This window comes from Aulonocara stuartgranti, assembly GCF_965226115.1.
Source record: "Aulonocara stuartgranti genome assembly, chromosome: 3".
Taxonomy (NCBI): Eukaryota; Metazoa; Chordata; class Actinopteri; order Cichliformes; family Cichlidae; genus Aulonocara; species Aulonocara stuartgranti.
In genome coordinates, this window is record NC_138941.1 from 44,210,963 (window position 1) to 44,233,307 (window position 22,345).

The 22,345-nt window shown below is 39.6% G+C and overlaps 2 protein-coding genes across 4 annotated transcripts; both read right to left on the reverse strand.

The window, feature by feature from the left end:
- Nucleotides 1-174: 174 nt before the first annotated feature.
- LOC309702780 (uncharacterized protein) lies at nucleotides 175-8,683 on the reverse strand. 2 transcript variants are annotated; one of them, XM_082527405.1, is made up of 13 exons: nucleotides 8,336-8,683; nucleotides 7,460-7,690; nucleotides 7,250-7,375; nucleotides 5,778-6,008; nucleotides 5,583-5,693; nucleotides 5,021-5,311; nucleotides 4,684-4,812; nucleotides 4,370-4,447; nucleotides 4,150-4,203; nucleotides 2,850-2,915; nucleotides 2,671-2,757; nucleotides 2,497-2,547; nucleotides 175-1,364 (listed from the first exon to the last, which is right to left on the reverse strand). In XM_082527405.1, the coding sequence occupies exons 1-13, from the start codon at nucleotides 8,370-8,372 to the stop codon at nucleotides 1,270-1,272; spliced, it is 1,587 nt and encodes a 528-aa protein (XP_082383531.1). In that variant the 5' UTR covers nucleotides 8,373-8,683; the 3' UTR covers nucleotides 175-1,269. The 2 variants fall into 2 exon arrangements, with proteins under 2 accessions (XP_082383531.1, XP_082383532.1); XM_082527406.1 differs by lacking the exons at nucleotides 7,250-7,375; nucleotides 7,460-7,690; nucleotides 8,336-8,683 and adding an exon at nucleotides 7,057-7,135.
- A 761-nt stretch (nucleotides 8,684-9,444) lies between these two features.
- On the reverse strand, nucleotides 9,445-21,904 carry LOC309701987 (vang-like protein 2). Of its 2 annotated transcripts, none has more exons than XM_082526345.1 (8): nucleotides 21,571-21,904; nucleotides 17,725-17,962; nucleotides 15,057-15,180; nucleotides 14,365-14,972; nucleotides 12,507-12,643; nucleotides 12,121-12,256; nucleotides 11,531-11,777; nucleotides 9,445-11,172 (listed from the first exon to the last, which is right to left on the reverse strand). In XM_082526345.1, exons 2-8 carry the CDS (start codon nucleotides 17,793-17,795, stop codon nucleotides 10,915-10,917), a joined length of 1,581 nt encoding a protein of 526 aa, XP_082382471.1. In that variant the 5' UTR covers nucleotides 17,796-17,962; nucleotides 21,571-21,904; the 3' UTR covers nucleotides 9,445-10,914. The 2 variants fall into 2 exon arrangements, with proteins under 2 accessions (XP_082382471.1, XP_082382472.1); XM_082526346.1 differs by having other exon boundaries at nucleotides 21,542-21,904.
- Nucleotides 21,905-22,345: the final 441 nt, after the last annotated feature.

Genomic DNA, 22,345 nt, shown 5'->3' on the forward strand with positions numbered 1-22,345 from the left:
ACTAAATCTGTCATTTATTATTTTTAATATTCAGTAATGGTCATGTCTCACCTCTAGTCCTCTCTGTCTTAATTTCAGGTTTCCACCATATGTTGTAGATAGTTCAGGAGGTTAACTCAACCAAGCAGTCTTTGGGTTTCGGCTAAGTACTGTTTAGAATACCAGAATAGGGAGGATGGTGTAGGTTTAAGTTTATTAGATTGATACATATGTACCAACAAGACAGTGTACATCACTGTCACAACAAAGTTTGTTTTCATTCAAAGGCTTTATGGTTTTTCCTATAATACCTGGTGGGCCGGTCTCTAGGCAAAATGCCCGGGCTGATTTTTTTGTCCCAGTCCAGCCCTGGTGACAACCTGAATTCTGAACACCCACTGACATGACTCTTGCTTACTCAAGGGCTCTGCTACTAGTCTTCCTCCCACTGTCACTTGGTGATCCAACTTAGTGTAAGAGTCAACATTGTAGTGCCATGGAGTGAAGCACACAATATACACACAACTCTATTTTGCAGAATTAAAGGATTAAAGTAATAAAACTGGAAGTAGTAAGGCATTGTGACCAATTTGCAACTGACTTTCGGGGATCGGTTACCATCATATGTACAACTTCAAAGTAAAGAAAATCCAACAGAATCAAATAGAAATTAATACATGATTTTGACCGTCCTGACACTGGTCCAACACGACAAACCTATAAATAGAGGGATGTTTCTCATTTACGGTATTTAAGGTTGTGCATTTATTTACAAATGTATTATATTATATGATCCAAAACAAATATACCTGAGTTTATGTGAACTCATTTAAAATTAACATATAAGAATGCAAATTTTCATGTGGTAAAATTATTTTGATTTGGAAAATAATTCAGAAAGAACATTCAATTTGATTTTGCACCAAGCACCAGTAAACACAACTGAACACAGCACAAAAAGAAAAACAAAAAAAAAAACATTGTAAGCTGAAATAATCTGGACAGTACTGGATTGCTGTAATTATAGCTTACATCTGTACATGTAATAGCAAAAAATAGAGAGGGAGAGATTTACATTTGAGATAATGAAATATTTTAAAAAGGCAGAAAAAACACATAATTACCTTCAAACCTATATTTGAGATAATTTAAGAATCCTGAACACCTATACAATAGTGAGTAACGATCAGCATGTCTAAGTTATGACACTTCATTTTTAACTTTATCAGTTAAATAACTGATGTATTCATTATACTGAGTCCATCACCTGAAGATTATGTCAGAATGCATTCAATCGAATACGATGGTTGTCTGCCGTTTGTCTTCAGTCATGTCTTCGCACTCATTCAGGAATTCTTGTTGAGGCTGTTGTGACATTCTTGAAACTATTATGACATATAATAAAGTAGAAAGGAACTTGGTTATTTGGGCAGTGTATAAAAAATGTGTAATGAATGCTAGCAACTACACAAAATTGAAATAGAAACTTACCTTTAAACTTTTATCACCTAAATATAATACAGGCCATCTAGACTTATTTTATCATCATTTATTTTATCATTTTCAATTCTGTGAAATTGCATCATAATTCTCGTCATTCACGAACTATTTGAATTTTATTTCTAGACCAAACTGGTTGAGGAGTTACTGTAATGCTAAGCGCACGTGGTAAAATCTTGGCAAAGCTGATTTTTCTGTCTGTGTTCAGGCACAAGTACCTTTTGAATGCTTCGTGCTATACATAAAATATCCCTCAAAGCTCATCTTCTTTTCTTTCCAGAACCTTTTGTCTGTAGCCCAAATGGTAACTGAGTCATTTAAAGAGTGCTTGAAATATGGGCCCACCCCTGGGCAAATTGTAAAAGGGTAATTCACGTATGAGGGACCATGTGACTGAGCATTGCTAAATTAGGTACATAATTTAATTTTTCACATCCAGATTTAATTTGTTCTATGCTAAACCGCAAACAATATTAGGATTTACCATTCACTGCTTCAATTATAGGAAAGTATTCTTGTATATATACATATTATTATTATTATGTACATATTCATAAGCTGCTTTTACTGTTTTTGAATTCAAGAAATAATTAAACCGGAAAAAAGTGCTGTGAATGGATATTTATTTTAACACAACGAGTGGAATTAACATGCATAATATGCTGCTTGCAAATGTAGTCAACTCTTTCCACATTTGTACATTTCTAACTTGTAAATTATTGATTTCAATAGCATGAGGCAGAGGCTTAATCATGTTGACCAACATTTTCCAAAGTAAGTTAAACAATTTGCAACAAAGCAGGTAAGAGGAGAAACTTGCACACATTATTGCAGTTTCTTAACGACAAAGAAGGAGTCAAGCAGTTAAAGTGGCACTATTCAATACAGACACTAAAACATCACCCTACGAATAGCATTTTGAGTAGAATGTCCACTAGTATTTTTAAGTCTTCATGTAATACTGGCATGGTACAAAGCATCCATGAATGCATGTTTTCCATCTGCCCATTTGCTCACCTTGTTCTTCATGCTCTTGTTCAAGCTCTCTGTTCTCCTCCTTGTGTTGAACTAGAACATGATGAACATATAATCTTATATAAATATTTATAACAGCAGGTTGGAGATCCATATTTATATATAGTATAACACTCTGCTTAATGATTTCGCATACTTGTGCATGTCAAATCTTACTTGTTTCTTTTTGCTCACTTGCTCTTTTGTTGCTGTCTTCATTCTGATTTCTTTTCTGCTCTTCCTCTGTCTGTCTTTGAACTGCCACTAAAAATGTAAATGTAACAGAAATAGAATTTACAACCTAATAAATTGTCTAAACTGATTCATATTAATTTATAGCAATTTCAGTTGAATACCAGCTGATGCTGGACATCGAGAGCTAACATCATTTTCACTTGTTGCCTCCTGGATCTGGAGGTGTACTGTAAACAAACAATGAAGCACAATTCGAACAGTATTGAAATAGAAATCTTTAACAAACTAAATTAATAAAGTACATCTGCTCCTTGACTGGGAACTAGCAATATACCAGCAAACTAGTGGTTCTGAAAATTAGCTAATAATCTCTATCTGGCCTATATGAGCTAACGTTTGCAATGCTGCTTGGGGAACAAGTAAGTAAAAGCTCACATTGTCAGAACAGTTTGCACTTTTGCTATATTTCAGGTAAAGTGTCTATAAAGTAAATTCGCTCTACGATTCGATTCAATTCGATTTGAATCAGGGAAATTTTGCCTCAGAAATATTATAATTCAGATCATGCATCAGTACATTTCCATATTTTTATATCTATAAAATGAAAGCTGACAGTTGCGAGACTTTATCAAAGGTGTGTAAGCATCACAGCAGATGCCTTTGTGTCAAAATAGCTGAGGATAAAACACAGAAAAACATGAAGGTCATTTTCCTGGCCTGGGATTTTATAAAAATAATCTGCAGTAGATCACAAACGAAAGAAAACCATTAATCAACATATGAACATTACCTGATGCTGCTAAAGTGAAGCAGAGCAAAGTTACAGAGGTTTTATTAGAGACATAGCCAAGCATTTTGCAATTTTGCATAATTTTAAAAAGTTTAAGTTTGTTCAGTATTGAACTGCAGAAATGAGGCTTTCTTTTTAGAAGTAACAGCCACCAACAGCGCTGTAAACAACGGTAGACTTGTGCATAACAAGCAAGCGAATAATTCACAAAACAGATTTTTAGACGGGAAACTGTTCTTGAAGTGTACTGTGAGAGAGAGAGAGAGAGAGGGAGAGAGAGAGAGAGAGCTGTGCATGAAGTGTGATTTTATCGTGGTGGAAGCAAAACAGCACAAGTAAGACGGAATTCATGAAGTTTGGATCTTCTTTTGCTGCTGGTTCAGTCAAATAGTTTGTAGAGAGATAAAACCTGCAGCTTCAGAATCAAGCGCAAAAAGGGCTTAATCACAAAGCGCGGACCCGCCGAAACATCAGAATCAGTGAGCTATTCAAGCTGTTTAGAGTGATATGAATCATGTAAACTGCTCCTCTTCATATCAAAATGTTTAGAGTTTCAAATGGCATTTTTAAGTGTGTTATTGGAAAGTATTGATGAAATGTATGTAAAATTATTTTATGAAAAAATAAGCATTGTTTTCCCACCTAACTTCACTATTTGCCCATTTGCTCACCTTGGTCTTCCTGGTTTTGTAAAGCCTCTCCAGGATTGTCAGTTCTTCTTTGCGCTGGAAAACACACACTCTCATTAAATTCAACTAAAAAATAACAAGAAATATAATCTACTATTGTATTAGTCAGCAATGATCTCACAGTATCAGAACAGTTTGCATTTTTGCCATATTTCTGGTAATGTGTGTTTTAAATCTGCTGTAAAGTGTATTATGAAATTACCTCCTTGTCTTCGTTGTACCAGAGTAACAACAGTCTGAGTTATACATGACAAGTCACCCTGCGGGCTGTATGATTGCACTGTAACATCAAGAAAGATGGACATTAAAACCTGTTTTCCTTCTACCCTGTCTCCAGTCTTCAGTTGGCAGAATATAACATTAAAAGACAATGTCAGAAAATTATACTAAAATACATGACAGTTGCCAAAAGAGGGTCTAACCTCATATTATCTTCAATGCTCTCTACTGCTCTGCACACAGAGGAGGAAACTGAATAAACATTTTCTTCTGGAGGTGATTTATTTTTCCACTTACCTCGATAACGATAAATCATATAAAATATGATGCCACATATTCCAAAAGTGGCAAAGACCCAAATAACAATTTTTCCAGCACAGTACTGTGTCTCTGTTGTGGGTGAAGGTGGAGTCGTACAATTTGAATCTATACAGAGGAAGCAAAAACATAATCATCAGATATGTGAATTATCTGTGTCAACTGGTTTGTCCGTTTTAGTTTCAGTTTAGAGTCCTTCCAGCAAAGGATGCATTGACACCACTACTAGTTACTGATACAGGATCTTTTGTTTAATCTTCATCTCAGCCTATGTTGTACTTATATGTTAAAGAATGTGTCCCATTCAACAACTTACCACAGATCTTACTCTCACACTTTGGTGTGACAGGTTTGGATGAAACACTCTCTGTGTCTCTGCTGGAGATGCAGGTAAAACTGGCAAAGTTCTCTTTGGTGTTGACAAATGCAAAAAGCTGTGCAGAGCTGTCACTGGGATGACTCTTGTTGATGGTGAGCACACTGACTGGTTCAACACTCCAGGAGAGGTTAACACCCTCATCCAGAGAAGAGCAGTTCACCACCATTAAACAGCCACTTTCTACAGATGTACTCGTGACTATCTGGATGGATGGCTGCTGGAGCTTTTCTGCAAGGATGGAGAGTAAAAATGAGAAATTCACAAAAAGTAAAAACAAGCCTGCATAGCTTAATTTAAACCAAGCAGTATATTTGATTGTAGACGGCTAAATTTTATATTTATGCAGCATGGGTGCATTCAAAATAGTCTGTAATAGTCCATAAATGCTGCAAATCTTTAAATAAGATAAATAAGAGATGGTTGATTGAGATGATACAACAAAAAGGTCAAAATATAAAGGATTTCATTATTAATACAGTTTTATTTATACATCACTTACGTTTTGCCGTAATTTTGATCTGATTCGTTTTGCGTTTACGCTCACTGTTGAGGACTTCTACAGTGTATTCAATGGCATCACGTTCCTTCAGTTTGTGAATTGTTAGGTCACCTATAGAATAAAATACATTGAAACCAAATCAAGAAAGAAATAAAACTGCAATTCCTTTGCAATAAAAAAGCTGATAAATGTCACCTGATGTTGTGTTAAGACTGAGTCTCCCTGTGTACTGAGGGACACGTTCAGTGTTTATTTTCCCGTTGCGATAAGTGGCAATCAAAGTGATGTTGGTGAATATTGACCACTCAATTCTGGTGAGATTCCACGATGAGTCGACTGCTGAGGGCAATGTGATGCTCTCTCCAAGGTACCCAGAGACTTTTGGAGGTGATTTATCTACTGCTTCTGTCTGTACAACTTGTAATGCTGTCAAATAAATACAAAAACACATTTAGCAACACTGTACATATTCTCTCAGATTTAAACACTCAAAGAAGGAAGGAAAAGAACTTCTATAAATACTCGTGACTTTAAGCTTCAAAAACTCCGCTACTCTGATATCTTTAGACATTTTTACATTTTATTTTGTTGGAATTTTTAAATACAGAAATTGTAAAATTTTGTTTGCTTTTCAAGCCTAAATATGACAGTTTCATAAAATGGCTAACGACAGCTATCTGTCACATAATTACACGATGATCAATCATTCAGGTAAGGAAATCCCAAAAGGTTGATTCAGTTCATCTAACGTTTTCTCCCACTGAAAACAATCAAATTCTTGGAATATTCTGGTGGTTTTTTGTGCAGCATTAGCAGTAGTTTCAACAATAAGTAGGCAATATCGAACACCTACTTCAAGATATTTTTCTTTTTGGTTCAAACGGATAATCCCAATGACTCTATCAGTCTAGAATGATAATTCCTTCTGACATTTTATATTAATTAATTATTTTTTAAAGTGTAAGCTAAGGTAGATATCAATACAGATTGAAAATATATAATCTTTCAGGATAAAGATCAAAGCATTTCCAAAATCACACAAAAATGGTCAAGCTAATAGATTGTACAATAGGAATGTATGTTAATGAACACTAAACACATGGATATATGGTCTCATTTTCAGAAGAGTTAACAACAAGTTGTATGAGAAACGGAAATGAAGCCATGTGACAGCAGCCAAGTTTATACACCAGCTAACCATCCTCCTTTTTTATAATACGTACAACAGTAAATCATTTCACTATACACACTTTTCTTGGAACAAATCTAAAATTTAAAGGGTAACATTTACATCATTTATGTCTAGCATGTGAGGCGATTAATTCAAAAGTTAAGTTTTGCACTACTACCTAAGAAACCAGGAAGTTACTCATTTTTAAAGCAAAATGTAAAAATATTTCAAAACGTATTTAATCTCCAGGTCTGGCAAATCTGTGTCTGATAAATAGCTTCAGATAATGTACACAGGACATACCTTTAAAGAAAAGAATAAATAGGGTCGGTAGTCTCATGGTGGTTGACGTGAAACACAGTCAAAGTGCTTTGACTTCCTGATTTTTTTTGTATTTGCTACATCACTTCTTCCTCTTTTTCTGCATCCGCATCTGCGCATCTCATATGTGTGTGTGTTGTTATTATTAATACATTTTTATTTATACATCACTTACGTTTTGCTGTGACTTGATGTACTTTGTCTTCACCCTCGCTGTAGAAGTCTTCACCCTCGCTGTTGAAGACTTCTACAGTGTATTCACTGGCATCGCTTTGCTTCAAGTTGTGAATTGTTAGGTCACCTATACAATAAAATGCATTGAAACCAAATCAAGAAAGAAATAAAACTGCAATTCCTTTGCAATAAAAAAGCTGATAAATGACACCTGATGTTGTGTTAAGAGTGAGTCTCCCTGTGTACTGAGGGACACGTTCAGTGTTTATTTTCCTGTTGCGATAAGTGGCAATCAAAGTGATGTTGGGGAATATTGACCACTCAATTTTGATGAGCCTCCATGATGGGTCGACTCCTGAGGGCAATGTGATGCTCTCTCCAAGGTACCCAGAGACTTCTCGATGTGATTTAGCTACTGCTGCTGGTTGAACACCTTGCACTGCTGTTAAATAAATATATAAACACATTTAGCAACAATGTACATTGTCTCTTAGGTCTAAACACTAAAAAAGAAAGGAAAAGCACTAGTCTACATACTTTTGACCTACAACTAAAAGTTTAAACATTTCAGCTCCACTGCATGAGTCAACAAATTTAGTTTGCTTTCATTTGACCCATCTCTAAATACGATATTGTCATAAAATGGCTAATGACAGCTATCTGTCACATAATTATGTGGTGATCTTGATTAGAAATAATTGGAAATTATCAACAATAAATGACGTTTAAGAGTGGTTTTAATAGTTAAATCAACACATGAAGACAGTGGATGTCCAAGTTGTTTTTTTAGCAGTATTTACAGTAGTTTCAACGATAAGCAGGCCATACTGAACATCTGTTGTCAATATATTTTTCTTTTTGGGTCAAACTGATAATCCCAATGACTCCATCTGTCTAGACATCCAACATTCTCCTTTTCAGTATAAGACAGGGTAGATATCAATACAAATTTTAAATATATAATCTTTGACCATAAACATCAATATATATAATATAATATGTTTTAAAAATATAAATATTTAAAACATTTTTTTATCTCCAGGTCTGACACATCTTTGGATGATACATAGCTTCAGATACGACGTACCTTTAGAGAAAAGAATAAAAAGGGTTGGTAGTCTCATGGTAGCTGGCGTCAACACAGTCAAAGTGCTTTGACTTTCTGTAATTTTTGTATTTCATACATCACTTCTTCCTCTTTCCGCATCTGCCTCCATCACACTAACCCTCTGGATGTCATCCTGCACTACAACCATGAATATTTTTCCTTTTCTCCTCCTTCCTGACAGCTCCACACTCAGCATCGTTTGTCTAATATATACACATTCCCTCCTTTGAACATGCACAAAGCATCTTTGTCTTGACTCTTTGTCAAAACGCTCCACCTGAGCTGTCCTCTGATCTACTCTTAATGCTGTCTATCCTAGTCATGAGTCACAACCAATGAAAACCTTAACATTTTCATCTCAATGACCTGTCTTCACATCACTCTTGTTCTTGAAAATCAGTCAAAGTACTCTTTGTGTCAATCACCAAACTGTGTTAATGAGTTTGGTTAAAAAGCCTACTGCCCTGCCAGGTGTGTCATCCAGATTAGCTATCCTCTGCACTTCCTGATTCCCTACCCGTCTTCCATCTGGAAAGTGTTCACCACACCCATTCCCACCCTTTTTGCAAATCTACTACTATCTGTCTTTCTGTGTTTCTCTCCATTAAAGCATACCTGCCCAACACCTCATCACCTACATGTCCATTAAAGTCAGCTCCAATCACCACTCTCTCTCTACTGAGGACACTCTTTACCACATCATACAATTTACTACAGAAATACTACCCTACTTTTTCCTTAAATAACATATTCTTCTTATAATATGTTCATCACTTATTTCAAAATATTGTCCGTTATCAAAGTTACCATCCTCTTTTATTTGGTACATTTTGAATTTCTTTCTTTCCGTTTTTTAAAATGTATTTTATGGTTTCATTTTCAATTATATAGCATTTGTATTTTGTATTATTGTAGGTTATTTTTTCTGTAGTGTGGAAAATTCCAGTCAACTTTAGCTACATGGAATATCATGACTGTGGAAATTTGTCACCTCGTGTTAGGGCGCACACACTCCTATGTATGTCAGCCTCACTTCCTTTTTTCAGACCAAAAAACGAATACACAACTCAACTATCTGGTGACACATATGAGGTTTGACTGACATCATTTAATACTTTTTGTTTTCCAAGAGTCTTTTCTTAAGAGACAGTGACCTGCAGAGACAAGTGGTAATTTCAGGACATTAAGACATTAGTTTCAGTACAACAAAGTGAGAGCAAAATACACCCAATAAAAAATACAATTACATTTTAAAAAAGGAAAACACTCCAAATGTACATATAAACTGGTCGTCAGTGATGTGACTATCTGTAATGTAAAAAAAAAGACATCTTTGAATGACAAAAGACACATAAATATATCCATCATTAAAATCAATACCTTTGTTATTACTCCAGACAACCAGCTCTAGCTAGTGTTATAGATTCATCTACTCATAATCGATGAAAGTTGACCCCCATACACAGACATAGCAGGGCTAGATAAGCTCCAGGTGCCCATGGTGTAATGTCTGCGCCAACTAAGCATAGGTGCATTTCTACTGCTTCAGTTTAAGTGTAACAATACAATCATCTTCCTTTTAACACTGTGTTTTATTGTCATCCTTTAATCTTGTCCAGCCGTTTGTACATATAGTATGTGTAAATGCTTGGACAGGTTTCATAATAAAAAAAACCCTGCAGTAATGAAGGCCACCTATGCACTGAAACTCTTTTAGGATCTTAATTTGAAATACGTTTTTAGGTTAAGAGTGGTGCTCACAGTGAGTGACCAAATCACATAAACAATACAAAACATGTTTTAGAAACAGTGAAATTGTCCTTCCAGACTCACTTAAAATTTCTTATTTACTACAAAGTTAGCATTTCACCTTCTTCATGTGGAATAAAAAATATAAGAAGAAATAGTTCAAAGATGGTTTCATGTCTCCGCATTTAGGCTATGAAAGCTGTCTATAAATGTCAGGCAAACTTTTAGTAAAGTTCTCTGTTCATTCTTTGCCTTTTAAGGTCAGTCTTGCAGGAACTAAAAAAGTAAAAAAAAGAAGATGCTAAAGATAGAAAAGAGAACTGAGATATAGTCTGAGAAAAATAAAGTGAAGCCTTTCAGGTCTGATTGCATATGAAAAAGTCATTGTGAACAATAAAAATGCTTGAATATTTCCCATAGATCTGTCATGGGTGGATCTTAGGTAAACAGTGCAGGAATATCATATTTATTAAGAATCTAATTTAAAGAGCAAACAAAATGCAACAATGGGAACTAGAACCACAGAGCAAAGTTAACAGTCAGCAGTTTTTCAAGCAAGTAAATGGAAGATCGTCAGTAACGTGCTATTTTTGTGGCCTTGGTGTTTTTCCTACAAGTTCTATATTTATGTCAGTAAAGACCTTTCTGTGCCACACGTTTCTCTAATAAACAGTCATAACAATCAGGTTTTTAATACCACAAAGTAAATAAAGAACAAACAAAAGATACATTAAAAATAGACCTCAGTTATTAGTACATATGATGCGACATCCTGCCCCTCCTCTGCCTTGCCCGGTGCCTCTCCCCTCCTACACAGATGTCTCTGACTGAAGCTTCATGACAAACTTGTGGCTTTTAGGGTCAATAAACTCTTCGGCTATGTGCAAGAAAGGAAGCGGCGTTACTGTCACAATCAGAGAAAGGTCGAGGCGCCTCAGGCTGAAGACGTGGCCTTGACGTAAAGAGGCGGTCACTGGCTCCTCGCTCACTAGTGTCCACTGGCGCCCCCTGTTGCTGTCCAGGTACTGCAGGGTGGGGCCTGGGACGAGGTAACGCTCTAGGAAAGCCTTTAATGACAGCAGAAAATGCGCAGAACGGTTTGTGAACAAACTCCATCACACTGTTTAATGTGGCTGGATGTGATGTCAAAATAAAATGCTGCCACTACTTTAATGCTGGACAATTTTGATCACAATTCATAATCAAATGCAAAACATTTATAAAAGAAATTCACACTGTTTTCATACTTTGTCTACTTACACAAGAGCAGAATTCATTTATTTGAACCTTTAGCTGGAAATAGTGCATTTCTGCTTATTGTATCATATTGTTATTTCTACGTTCCTGACACAACGCTGAAGGGATGTGTGTCTCCTCCCAGGACTGAACTGGGGAAAATCACGCACACAAACTGACCCTCCTTACCTTTGGTGTCATGTTGTGGGTAATGCAGAACTGCAGGTGGCTGATGATGCTCTCCATGCTGTGGTAAGTCTGCTGCCTGGTTGCACGAAGGTACTTCTGCATGGCCCGCGCCATGGGGGCAAATATGGCTTGAGCTGCCTCCCTGGGGTCCATCACCTCCCGCGGGTGTTTGGGAGACGAAGTGACTGCATCTTCCTGCTGATGACGTTTGATGTGGGTAAAAGCTTCTTCTACTGCCACCACCAGCCTGTGAGGATTAAGGAGACCATGACTCCACTAAACCGATGTCATGTACATTACAAACTACAAATTCTATACTTCTATGTTTATTACCCCAGGGGGGGAAAAAAGGGCATAATTTTAGGACTTTCAGGTAAAAACGTAATAATATGAATTCCACAAATTTAGTTACCGTAGTTCATGACAACAAACATCTTAACATCATTTATTGTGTTTGTGCTTCCTTCTTATCTTTGAGTATGTTTATATGATTATATTTTAGTAGGAAAACAACCTTTTAAGTTTAACCAAGTCTGCAACTTCTGCATCTTTGTCAGTGAATGCTTCTGTATTCACACACCCGTTAGTACCTGGCTTTGCGTTTGCGGACCTTTCGCTCCACCTCGGCCTCTTCATAGTAGTACTCGTTGTGGGAGTTGTCTCTTCTCCGAGCGGCCGCTGCAATCATGGCTCTGGACTGGCCTGTGGAGTTATTGGTGCTGTTGTCTGTGAACAGAAATGTGACATTTAATTTGTGAGCAGAGTAACACGGGTGGCTCTGATACTTCTGATGAGCTTATCAGCTATTATTCCATGTAGAATTTGGAAGAAATAAATTAATAGACTCGTGCTTGTGTGAAATTCACTATGCAATCTGAAGCTATGGCTTTACATGTGGAGGTGAAAACTGCTTTTTCATTCAGCGTCATTTATTTCACTCGGACTGATAAGGTTTTTTGCTCAGCTGAATTGTTACCTTCCCCCAGGTTGTAGACTTTGAAAGCAGACATTTTCTTGGTGAGGATGGACTTGGGGAGGTTAAGCAACGCAGGGTTATAAACCGGAAAGTCGCTGTAGTACTGATCGAGAACCCACGCTGCGGCCCTCTGAATGCTGCATTGCACAACAAAGAGGAAGAAAGTTTGTTAAAACGGACGCAGAGTTGTTATCAGCGTCGGCAACCTTAACATCCTCGCTGCTTTACTGCCCCTGAAACAGGAAGAAACAGCAACAGTCACTCAGATGGAGCGCCGCTCAAAAAACGGTTGCTGTGGACTAACAACGTACATCAATTATAACAGTGTGAAACAAGAAAAAGTGCACAGCACTGCAAGAATTATAAATCACATGCAGCAACAATCCTCTGCTATGAAGTACGCTGCATTGGCCACCTCTTTAGGAACACCTGTTCAACTCATATGAACACAAATATCTGATCAGCCAATCACAGGGCTCTGCATTTAGGCATGTAGACATGATTGAGACAACCTGCTGGTGCAGATGGTAAGTGTAGTGGCACAAAGAAGATGAAAGCATGGCTCCGTCGTGCCTTCATCAACAGTTCAGGCTGCTGCTGGTGGTTTGGTGGTGTGGGGGATGTTTCCTCTGCACAGATTGGGTCCCTTCATAGCAGCTGATCTTTATTTAAACACCACAGGCTGCATGAGTATCGTTGCTGATCATGTCCATCCCTTTATGACCACAGTGTTTACAGCTCCATGGCAACACGCAAAGTCACAATATTCTTGGTTTCTTTAGCGTGACAATGACTTCACTGCACTCAAATGACCTCCACAGTCACCAGGGCCGTATTACAGGAAGCAGGTTCAACAAACTCTGAGTTTCAAAAGAAACTGTGGCTTGAATAACTGTGAGATCGACAATTTTGGAGTCTCCTGTTCCAGAAAGGTTGATCAGAGTTCAGTCCACTCTGAGGATGTTCAACCTGAGTTAAGTGCAAAATGATCAGAGCTGAACAGGATCTGGGCCTGATCCCGTCTGAATCTGTGATCCTTATCAGCTCTCACCCATCCTGCTGTGCAATTGGACATTTGTAGCAGACGTCTGCCCTCCTGAGCTGTCTGGTCCATCCAGAGCTTATTTTTTTTCTCCCCTTCTCGAGTGTTGCTGGGCTGTTCCTTTTTCTATCTATAACGTCTTTAACTTGAAGATGGCTGTTATTGTGATTTGCAATCCTCTAAATAAAATCATCACCTAATTATGGCCACATATTTTGCAGTTGTGTTGAGTTTTTAGTCCGATCGCTCTGCTTGCACCACCAGCACATGCTTGCAGCTTCACAGCAGAGCCAAAGGTTAAGAGGGGTCTAACACACATAGCACAGGCGTGACTTCCTAACCACCCACAGAAAATGAAAGCAACACCATCCACACGATCTTTGCATATTTTAAAAACCACTCACTGCGGTTTGGTTGGTAACTGCAGGAAAACTAGAGCAATGACTAAAACTGAGAATTAGTGCAATGCATTGAGGTCAAGAGTCAAAGTTGTAGGACTGAACAGTTCCACCGACACTGTGGGGAAAACTTCGTAACAAAATCTGGACTTTTTTTTGTGGGTTGATCCACATGCGGTTTGGAGAAAATAATGCATGTGCGAAACAAAGTGGGCTTTTTTTGGACATCTTAGCAGTGGGTTGAAACGAACATGACCCAGACAGATCAAACAGTGATGAAATGCTGCCCCCTACTACAGCGTGGCCAAACTCTGCAGCAAGTGTCACTGAAATTTAAAAAGCATTATTTCAGAGAACTCGAGAAAAAAAAGAGACACAAAAAATAGACAAATACTCCTGATTTTCCACAGTTACTAACCTGAGATGTCCCACATTGTAGAAGCGGCTGACTCCATCTGTGCTCCTCACAACCTTCAGAGAGAAAGCCGGCTGCAGGTGTCTGACCTCCAGCAGCACGAGGGCTAGGTACTGAATGAACAACAACGCGTCCACCAGAGATGCCGCATAGCCCACAATCCCCCTGTAGTCTGTCTCTCTGGGCTCCAGCACCCGCACCCCATAGAAGAGCCAATAGGACGCCACGAAGAGAAAGACCAGCGCAAGCAGCAGACAGCGAAACACAAAGAAGCGTGGCAGAGCGGCTCTGGGCGGGCGGAGAAACAGCGCCCACGTGGAGATGAGGAGGATCAGGAGCTTGAAGGCGAGTGAAATGTAAAGGCCTTCGCACGGCGTGCCGCAAGGGTCCAGTGAGTCCCGCCACAAGAACTGTGGGAGGGCCAAGAAGGCCAGTGGAGTGATCAGAGAGACGAAGCCCAGAATGGCTCCCAGCGCTGGGCTGATGTAACGCCGGCACTCCAGCGCTGAAGAGTCGTCTGAGTCCTTAGATAGCTGCGTCAGGTCCTCGTTTGAGATGCTGTCCACGGAGGTGCCGGTGACCACCGTGGTCGTTTCACCCCAGTTGTCATCCTGAAGGAAGAGGTCAGTGTCAGAAATGCTGCGGCTATGAAGAACATTTGTTACAAGACTAAAAATGAAAAATGAATCTCTCACCCTGTCGTCCTCTCTGGGGGAATCTGCGTCCAGCAGCGACTCCCCCGGAGCCTGGATGACCACAGATTTCTCTCCACGGATGCTGCCATCGCGATTCTTAGAGCGATGCCTGTCCCTTCTCTCCCTGCACACCCACAAGAAAAAAGTAGTTATCGTCTACAAACGCACAACACTTAATTCATGTCAGCAGATTTTGATCTGATTCTTCAGAAGCGGTTGTGGTGAAACTCTGCTATTTAACAAAAAAACATCATTTTATATTTTTCCATAATCTACTGCACTGTTATTATGAACATATAATGTAATTATACACTACTGTTTCATGTAACCAGCGTGTTGACTTTATCTAGTGTCTTTAAAGACATGTGTTACTGTTTATTTACTAGTAAATGCCCGCGCTCTAGAGTTGTTTGTTTGATTTTAGTCAGATGATTTATATGTCAATTAACCGACTGTCCATTGATGACATAGCAATACAATGTGGTGAAAAAATAGTTGCTCCCCTCCAGATTTCTTAGTTTTTGGCATATTTGTCACACTTACATGTTCCAGAATATCAAACAAATTCTAATATTAGACAAAGATAACTAAAGTAAAGACAAAATGCAGTTTTTAGACAATGTCTTGATGCGTGCTCAGTCATCCAGGTAAGTAAATCTCCAAAAGTTGATTCTGTTCATCTGGACGTAGCGTTCTCAGTGGGAGAGTTTGTGCTCCAGTGGATGATGAGAGTCAAACCTTAAATACTGATCCGTATGTGTAGGTTTACAGTACACGTCAGCTTTTAGATGTCCCCCATTACTGATGGAACTCTCACAGTCTAAGAAGGCTAACCTGTCACTTTTCATATCCTCCCTGGTGAATTTGATGTGTCAGTCCACCGAGTTAATGTGATCCGTGAATTGTGGCACATCCTGAGATTTTATTTTCACCCAGGTGTCATCCACATATCTGAACCAATGGCTTGGTGGTGTTCCAGGGTAGGATAGCAAAGCCCTTTTTTCCACTTCTTCCATGTACAAATTAGCCACATTGAGTGAAACTGGGGAGCCCATGGCACACCCATGTTTCTGCCTGTAGAACTGACCCTTGTTTGTGAAGTAGGTGGAATGAAGACACAGTTCTAAAAGCAAACACACTTGGTCGATGCTGAGAGTGGTCCTGTTGCTGAGGTTGAGGTCATCCTGTAATCTCTTACAAACTACCTCCAACGCTTCCGTGACTGGGATGCAAGTGAACAGAGATGTAACATGGTACGAGACCACGGTTTCATCTGCCTCCATAATGACATCTCTCACCTTCTTAACAAAATCCAACGTGTTCTGGACGTGTTCTCCCACTGAAAACGCTACGTCCAGATGAACAGAATCAACTTTTGGAGTTTTTAGACAATGATTTCATTATTAAGGGGAAAACAGTTCTCCAAACCTACAGCCTGCATTAAAATGCAAGTGCCCCTAAAACTGGCAGTGCCAAAAAACTAAAAAACTGAGGCTTTCACATGTGGAAGACTTTTTGTTCCGCTCTTGAGCATGAGCTGATGGTTGGATATTCTCCTTCAGGATTATCTGGTAGGGATCAGAATTCATGTCCTGAAGCAACACCATCACACTAACACCACCATGTCTGACTGTTAGTATGATGGTGTTTTTCTGAAATGCTGTGCCAGTTTAATGCAGATCTAACAGGACTCAAATCTTCCAGAAAGTTCAGCTTTTTCCCCCCAAAAGTCTTGGGAGTCAAAGATGTTTTTTGGTAAATGTGAGACGAGCCTTTGTGTTCTTCTGGCTCAGCAGTGGTTTTCTCCTTGAACTCTCGCATGGATGGCATTTTTGCCGTCTCTTTCTTATTGTTGAATCATAACCTCTGACCTTATCTGAGACACGTGAGGCCTGCAGTTCTTTACATGTTGTTCTAGGTTCTTTTACGACTTCCTAGATGAGTCGTCAGTGTGCTCTTTGAGTCATTTTGGTAGGCAGGACACTCTTCGCCACTTTTCAAAGTTTTATCCATTTGTGGATAATGGCTCTCACTGCGGTTCATGGAATCACAAAGCCTTAGAAATGGCTTAGACATAACTGGATGTTTGTCAGCCGTTTCTTTAAGTCATGGCATGATGTGTTGCTTTTTGCGATCTTTTGTGATTTCTTGATTTGACAGGTCTAGCAGTAATAAAGCCCGAGTGCAATTAATCAAAGTTAATTCATGATTTAACAAACAGGGCAATTCTTTTTTCACAGAGGACCGGGGAGGTGTGGATAAATCACACCTGCATTTCGCATATTTGTCTAATATTAAAAGTTTTGTGGATACAAATTAGATGTTACTGTTGTGAAATTAAAATGATTCAGTGGGTTTCTAAGATGTCAGAAGTGTCATTTTCGCTTGTTGTCATGTGGTTGTTATGCACCGTGATGATATGTGATCACAGTACTTGATAGCGATAGTTTCGCTGCTCACGTCCTAATCACAGATTTGGTTTATTACTGTAAGAGTTGTGACATCCAGCTGTAATATGACTGAAAAGTTCATCGATCATTAGAATTTAGATTTAATGACCTCAGCTTGGCCTTTCAGAAATGCTCTGCTATTTTAAAACAGGATGAGGACAATGACAGACACGAACACAAACACTGGACAGCATTGCTGCTCAGCTTGCTTCTTCTACCTGTGTTTGCGGGAACTCCTCGAGTGGGATGACTTGTAAGAGTATCCCGAGTACGTTGACTCGTTGTCCATGTCAGTGATCGGCGGTGGGCGGAGTTTCCGGGCCACTCCTGTCCCCAAACCGCCCTTGTCCCAGACCACTCCCAACTGGCTCTTGCAGTTGCTGATGGACTTGGTAGAGAGGGCCAGAGGGAGGCGCAGCAGATCCACTTTACTCCTGAGGGAATCTATCTTGGAGCCTTGGGAGAAGACGGAAAGATGGGGGAGGAAGACAGAGTGAGAGATTAATTATAGATAGGGTGAGTGTTTGGAAAAGGCATGGAGACCATTTGGGAGAGAGCGAAAGCTGAGAGAGAAGAGAGAGGGGAGAGCGGGGAGAGGAGGCAGAGAGATGAATGAAGAGAAGGAGGGATAGGAAAAAGATAATTTGTCATGTGAGACAGAAGTAAAACAGTCTCAGAGGGACACATACCGAGGAATGGCAACAAGAAGAGAGACAGCTTTGTTGAAACGTTGGCACTCTAAAGTGTATGGAAGAACATAACTGAGCCCATTATTCTGCCTTTTTTTTTTTTTAAATGAGCAAACTGAGTGATTTGGCTCCAAGTGTGTTCTCAGCCAATGAAGGGCAACCACATCACCTTCTATTCTTAGGCTGCAAGTCTCCAGTGTGCAGGACACACAGGAACAGATGCCCAACATGGCAGCCGCTTGAAAATATTCCTGCTGTCTTATACGTGAAAAACTTGGAAACATGCAGTTTTAAAAAGAATAAAGAACCTGCACTTTGTTGCTTTTTAAAGTGAGCTTCATTTATTTCGGTATATTTAACCTTCCGCAGTGTTTTGTTGTGGGTCGGTCTGCGATCTGCATTCTCGCCCACATTCCCCAACTGTCCCCCGTGGTCTCCTGGGGCAACGGAGCTTAGCTACTACAATGGGGATGAATGGGAGGCTAGCGGTGAGAAAAGACAGGAGGGGGAGCAGTTGTCGTGGCGACCAAAACATCAACTCAGCAGCACCCCATCCTGTTCTCTTATCCCTCAACTGCACACCTCAAGACTTTTTTTAAACTAAGCAAATCTGGCATCATTGTAAGGACATTCCTCTGAATCCACAGACCTGTAATCTGTTTTTGTTTTCATGCAGATAGAGCCGGGTTGTTTTCTCATGGGTACTTTCCAAACTGCCTGCAGAAAAAGCGGACACTTAATCTAATAACAAGCCACCTCGTGCTCTCAGTTTGTGCCGTGACCTGAAGCATCACATCTCCACATTAGAGACTTCAGGTTTTACTTAACGGCTTTCATGTGATTCAAACATGGACTTCTCAAGACGGACATTTTCCAAGAAGGCGCATGAGTAGGTTTAAATTTTAGGAGATCGGACCTTCATGTGGAGTTGTCTGACATCCACAGAGGGTCACTGAAAATTTCTGACACTTAAATATCAATATTTCTCTGACACACTGATTTATTTACTTTGTAGAAGCTGTTATTATTTTAATAATGCAGAAATGAGGACCACCGCTTTAAAAGGGAACATGTTATATTCAACTTCCATATATTTATTAGACTTCACTCATGCAGTTTTGCATAACTCACAGTTAAATATAACCCTTATTCGTTTTATACTCGGGCTCTGTGCACCCCCTCTCTTCACTGTCAAAAACAAGCAGTTTTAGTTCCCTTCCCCCTCCTTGTTAGACAAGTTTATTCTGATTGGCTGCTCCTAGCAAACAAAATATTTAAACAGCAGATGGGTGGGGCTTCTTTGTTCTCAGCTGGAGATGTGTGCCTTATCAGGGAACATATTAGGATATCTGCTTGCACTGACATAATGAAGAAACACAGGTTGAAAGAAAACTGTGAATCCTGAGCTTCTGGTTCACAGCGGACAAACTGTTTCACACCTTCCTTTTTAAGACAGCTTTCTTCTGATTAACAGCCCCTTATAAACAGAAGACTTAAAAAGTAAGTTGGAGTTAGTTCTGTGTTTAAAGCTAGAGCTATGTGTGTGAGATGATGATATTAGTGATACTGGCCTCTTGATACTGATACTGAAAAAGATATCCATGTACGTGTGGATGTGGCCTAGAGCTTGTGGCTCACATATAATTGACTGTACATACACTGACCTGATTATTTAGAAATCTGGCCATGTTTTAGAACAAACAGTTAAACAGAGCCTTCAGCTTTCAGGCCCCTCCTCTGTGGAACCAGGTTTGGATTCATGAGAGAGACACTATCTCTACTTAAAAAGTGAGGACTTTTATCCCAATAAAAGTCAAATGTCTCCTCAGTTTTCATGTAAAACCTTCTTTGAATGTATATGAGCTAAAAGAGGGAACACATAAATGAAGTGAAGAGTTTAGCAATGAATTGCTAAGCATAGTTCTTGTCTGTTGTGTCCACAGGGCATAAAACGGCATTCTTGCCTCCTTAGAGAGAGACATGGCTGTATGGACTACCTGTCACAGCACCATGCTGGGCAGAGCGCTCTGCCAACTTTCTGGATAAAAATGTAAATCACTTTGACCTAAGAACTCATATTCCCTGTTGACACGATGAAAAATTATCTTCAGAGCTGCTGCAGTTTGAGCATGATTCCTCTCATCAAGACAAAGGGTTTTTTTTGGGGTTTTTTTCAAATACTGTCTCAAACAGAAAAAGGAGCATGAGAGAGTGGTGGTTACAAACCATCAGGACTGAGTGAAAAACAGCCCCACAGTTACCTCTGTGTGTCTAGAGAGTGCAAACCTCCATGGATGTCCTTGACTATGGGAGGCATACTGACACATGCTCAAGTAGAATATTTTATCTCTGCAGACAAACACAAACTTAATGCAAAATGTCAGAATTTACAGTAAATGTTTCTCACAGATTGGAAACTATTTTGTGCCATGAATGTGAACAAAACCAGCCCCTCATCTCTCTCTCTCACGCTGACAGGACACAGTTAATCACATCGATCACACTGATCAGATAAGGCTATCCCACTGTAATCGATTCACTAGTTGATTTACACTGCAGTCCACTGTCATGTGAGATTTTCCACGTGCAGTGTGGAAAGGGGACTGCCAGCACTTAAACTAAATTTGAATTTAAGAGGCCTGCCTCAAAGTCCTAAGTTGTTGTTGTCGTCAGTGTTTACTAGCGTCCACTTCTGCTGATGCTGAGAGATAACTATCTGTGGATTTGCATTTTTAAAAAGCTTTCATTGCCTTCATATCACTATGTGTCCTTCCACTCGTGTTTAAATAAAATGCATTTGTCAGCAGGTGAAACTTTGTATTTTTTAAATCAGTTTAGGATGTTTTTAACTCTCTGTCGCTGTTTAGCCTCATGTCTAATTCTGTGACTCACAGGGGTCTCCTGTCCTCCGGGTGGCAGTGAGCCAGCGAGGTGTGGGTTGCCTCCTGTCCTCACTCCAAGAGTCAACCCTAAACAGAGTAGTTGAATAATCCAGGACTCTACAAACACTCAAACAGCTGACATGATAGATGTGAAGGCGCTTCCAGGGAAGGTTTGCACGTAACGCGATTTTACTTTAAGCGTCAAAGAGAATCGGTGTTAAAACAAAGCAGAGCATGCAGGCTGAAGTGATGCTGCTGTGAGCAGCAGACTGGTGACCAACAGCAAATAAGTTGGTCACCAGTCTTTTATTTCACGATAGTGAAATAGTTTACCCACACGCGTGGCGCAAAGTGCGTCCTTAAGCACACTGTGCGTAAAAGTCCACGGATGAGAGGCTGAGCACCAGCTTCTATCAAGTGTTGTGGTGCTGGAGAAATTCATGTATAATAAACTACTGTAATACCTGCAGGAAGGTTTTTCCAGAGGTCCTACCTTTCTCCCTGAAGGAAAAAGCGGCAGCCTGCAGCACAAAGAGCCGCTGTTAGCAGCAGCAGCGGTGCCAGAGGGCAGAGTGTCCAACAAAAGCGACTCCAAACGCTTCCAATTCACTTTCTCTCATCTGTCCACAGTTTCCTCGCTCGTTAACAGCAGGAGTGAATGTTGAATCTCCGCTGTGCGCACACTTTGTTTTACTTTTCTCTTTAATAAAATCCTCCCAGCGAACATCAACAACAGGCTGCGGGTCAGACCTCATCCCCGATCTACTTCTGCGGTGTCCCGCTGTGAGGGGGGTCTCGTACGCACGTACTGAACCGGCACAGTTGGAGTGTATTCTCGGCTTCCGGTAGGGATTTTCATAATAAGACTGAACTTTCAAACTCAAAGACAATGCGAAAATATTCGCAAAAACCTTAAAAACTTCCCTGGATGTATTTCCACAGCCACCTGATTATTTATTTACAACCTCTTAACATGGAAACTGCATTTTTATATCGTTTCCATATAATACAGAAAAGCAGATTTACCAAGAAAGCCTTAGAAACTCTCATTCATGCTTTTATTTTGAAACTATGTTTCCTGTCTTGTCCATGAATCTTTTAATAATCTGGTTTCTAAGCCAAAAAAAACGCACTAATCAGACTTTTCTAACTTTTTCAGTTACAATCTATCACAATCAAAGGGGGGGGGGGGGGGGGGGGGGGGCAGGAAACGAGGGCTCTCCTACATCGTCTCTTCCTACTTTCTGTTCCATGAAAGATAGACAGAA

What these genes read in the sequence shown, in the direction of transcription:
- LOC309702780 (XM_082527405.1), bottom strand. Translation starts at nt 8,372, where the DNA reads ATGAGACTACCAACCCTTTTTATTCTTTTCTCTAAAG. An exon ending in TTTTATTCTTTTCTCTAAAG is followed by an intron (nt 7,691 to 8,335) that starts GTACGTCGTATC and finishes TTTATTTAACAG; the next exon opens with CAGTGCAAGGTGTTCAACCA. An exon ending in AAGTGAGCAAAAAGAAACAA is followed by an intron (nt 2,548 to 2,670) that starts GTAAGATTTGAC and finishes ATCATGTTCTAG; the next exon opens with TTCAACACAAGGAGGAGAAC.
- LOC309701987 (XM_082526345.1), bottom strand. Translation starts at nt 17,795, where the DNA reads ATGGACAACGAGTCAACGTACTCGGGATACTCTTACAAGTCATCCCAC. An exon ending in GTCCGCAAACGCAAAGCCAG is followed by an intron (nt 11,778 to 12,120) that starts GTACTAACGGGT and finishes TAATCCTCACAG; the next exon opens with GCTGGTGGTGGCAGTAGAAG. An exon ending in CCCACAACATGACACCAAAG is followed by an intron (nt 11,173 to 11,530) that starts GTAAGGAGGGTC and finishes CTGTCATTAAAG; the next exon opens with GCTTTCCTAGAGCGTTACCT.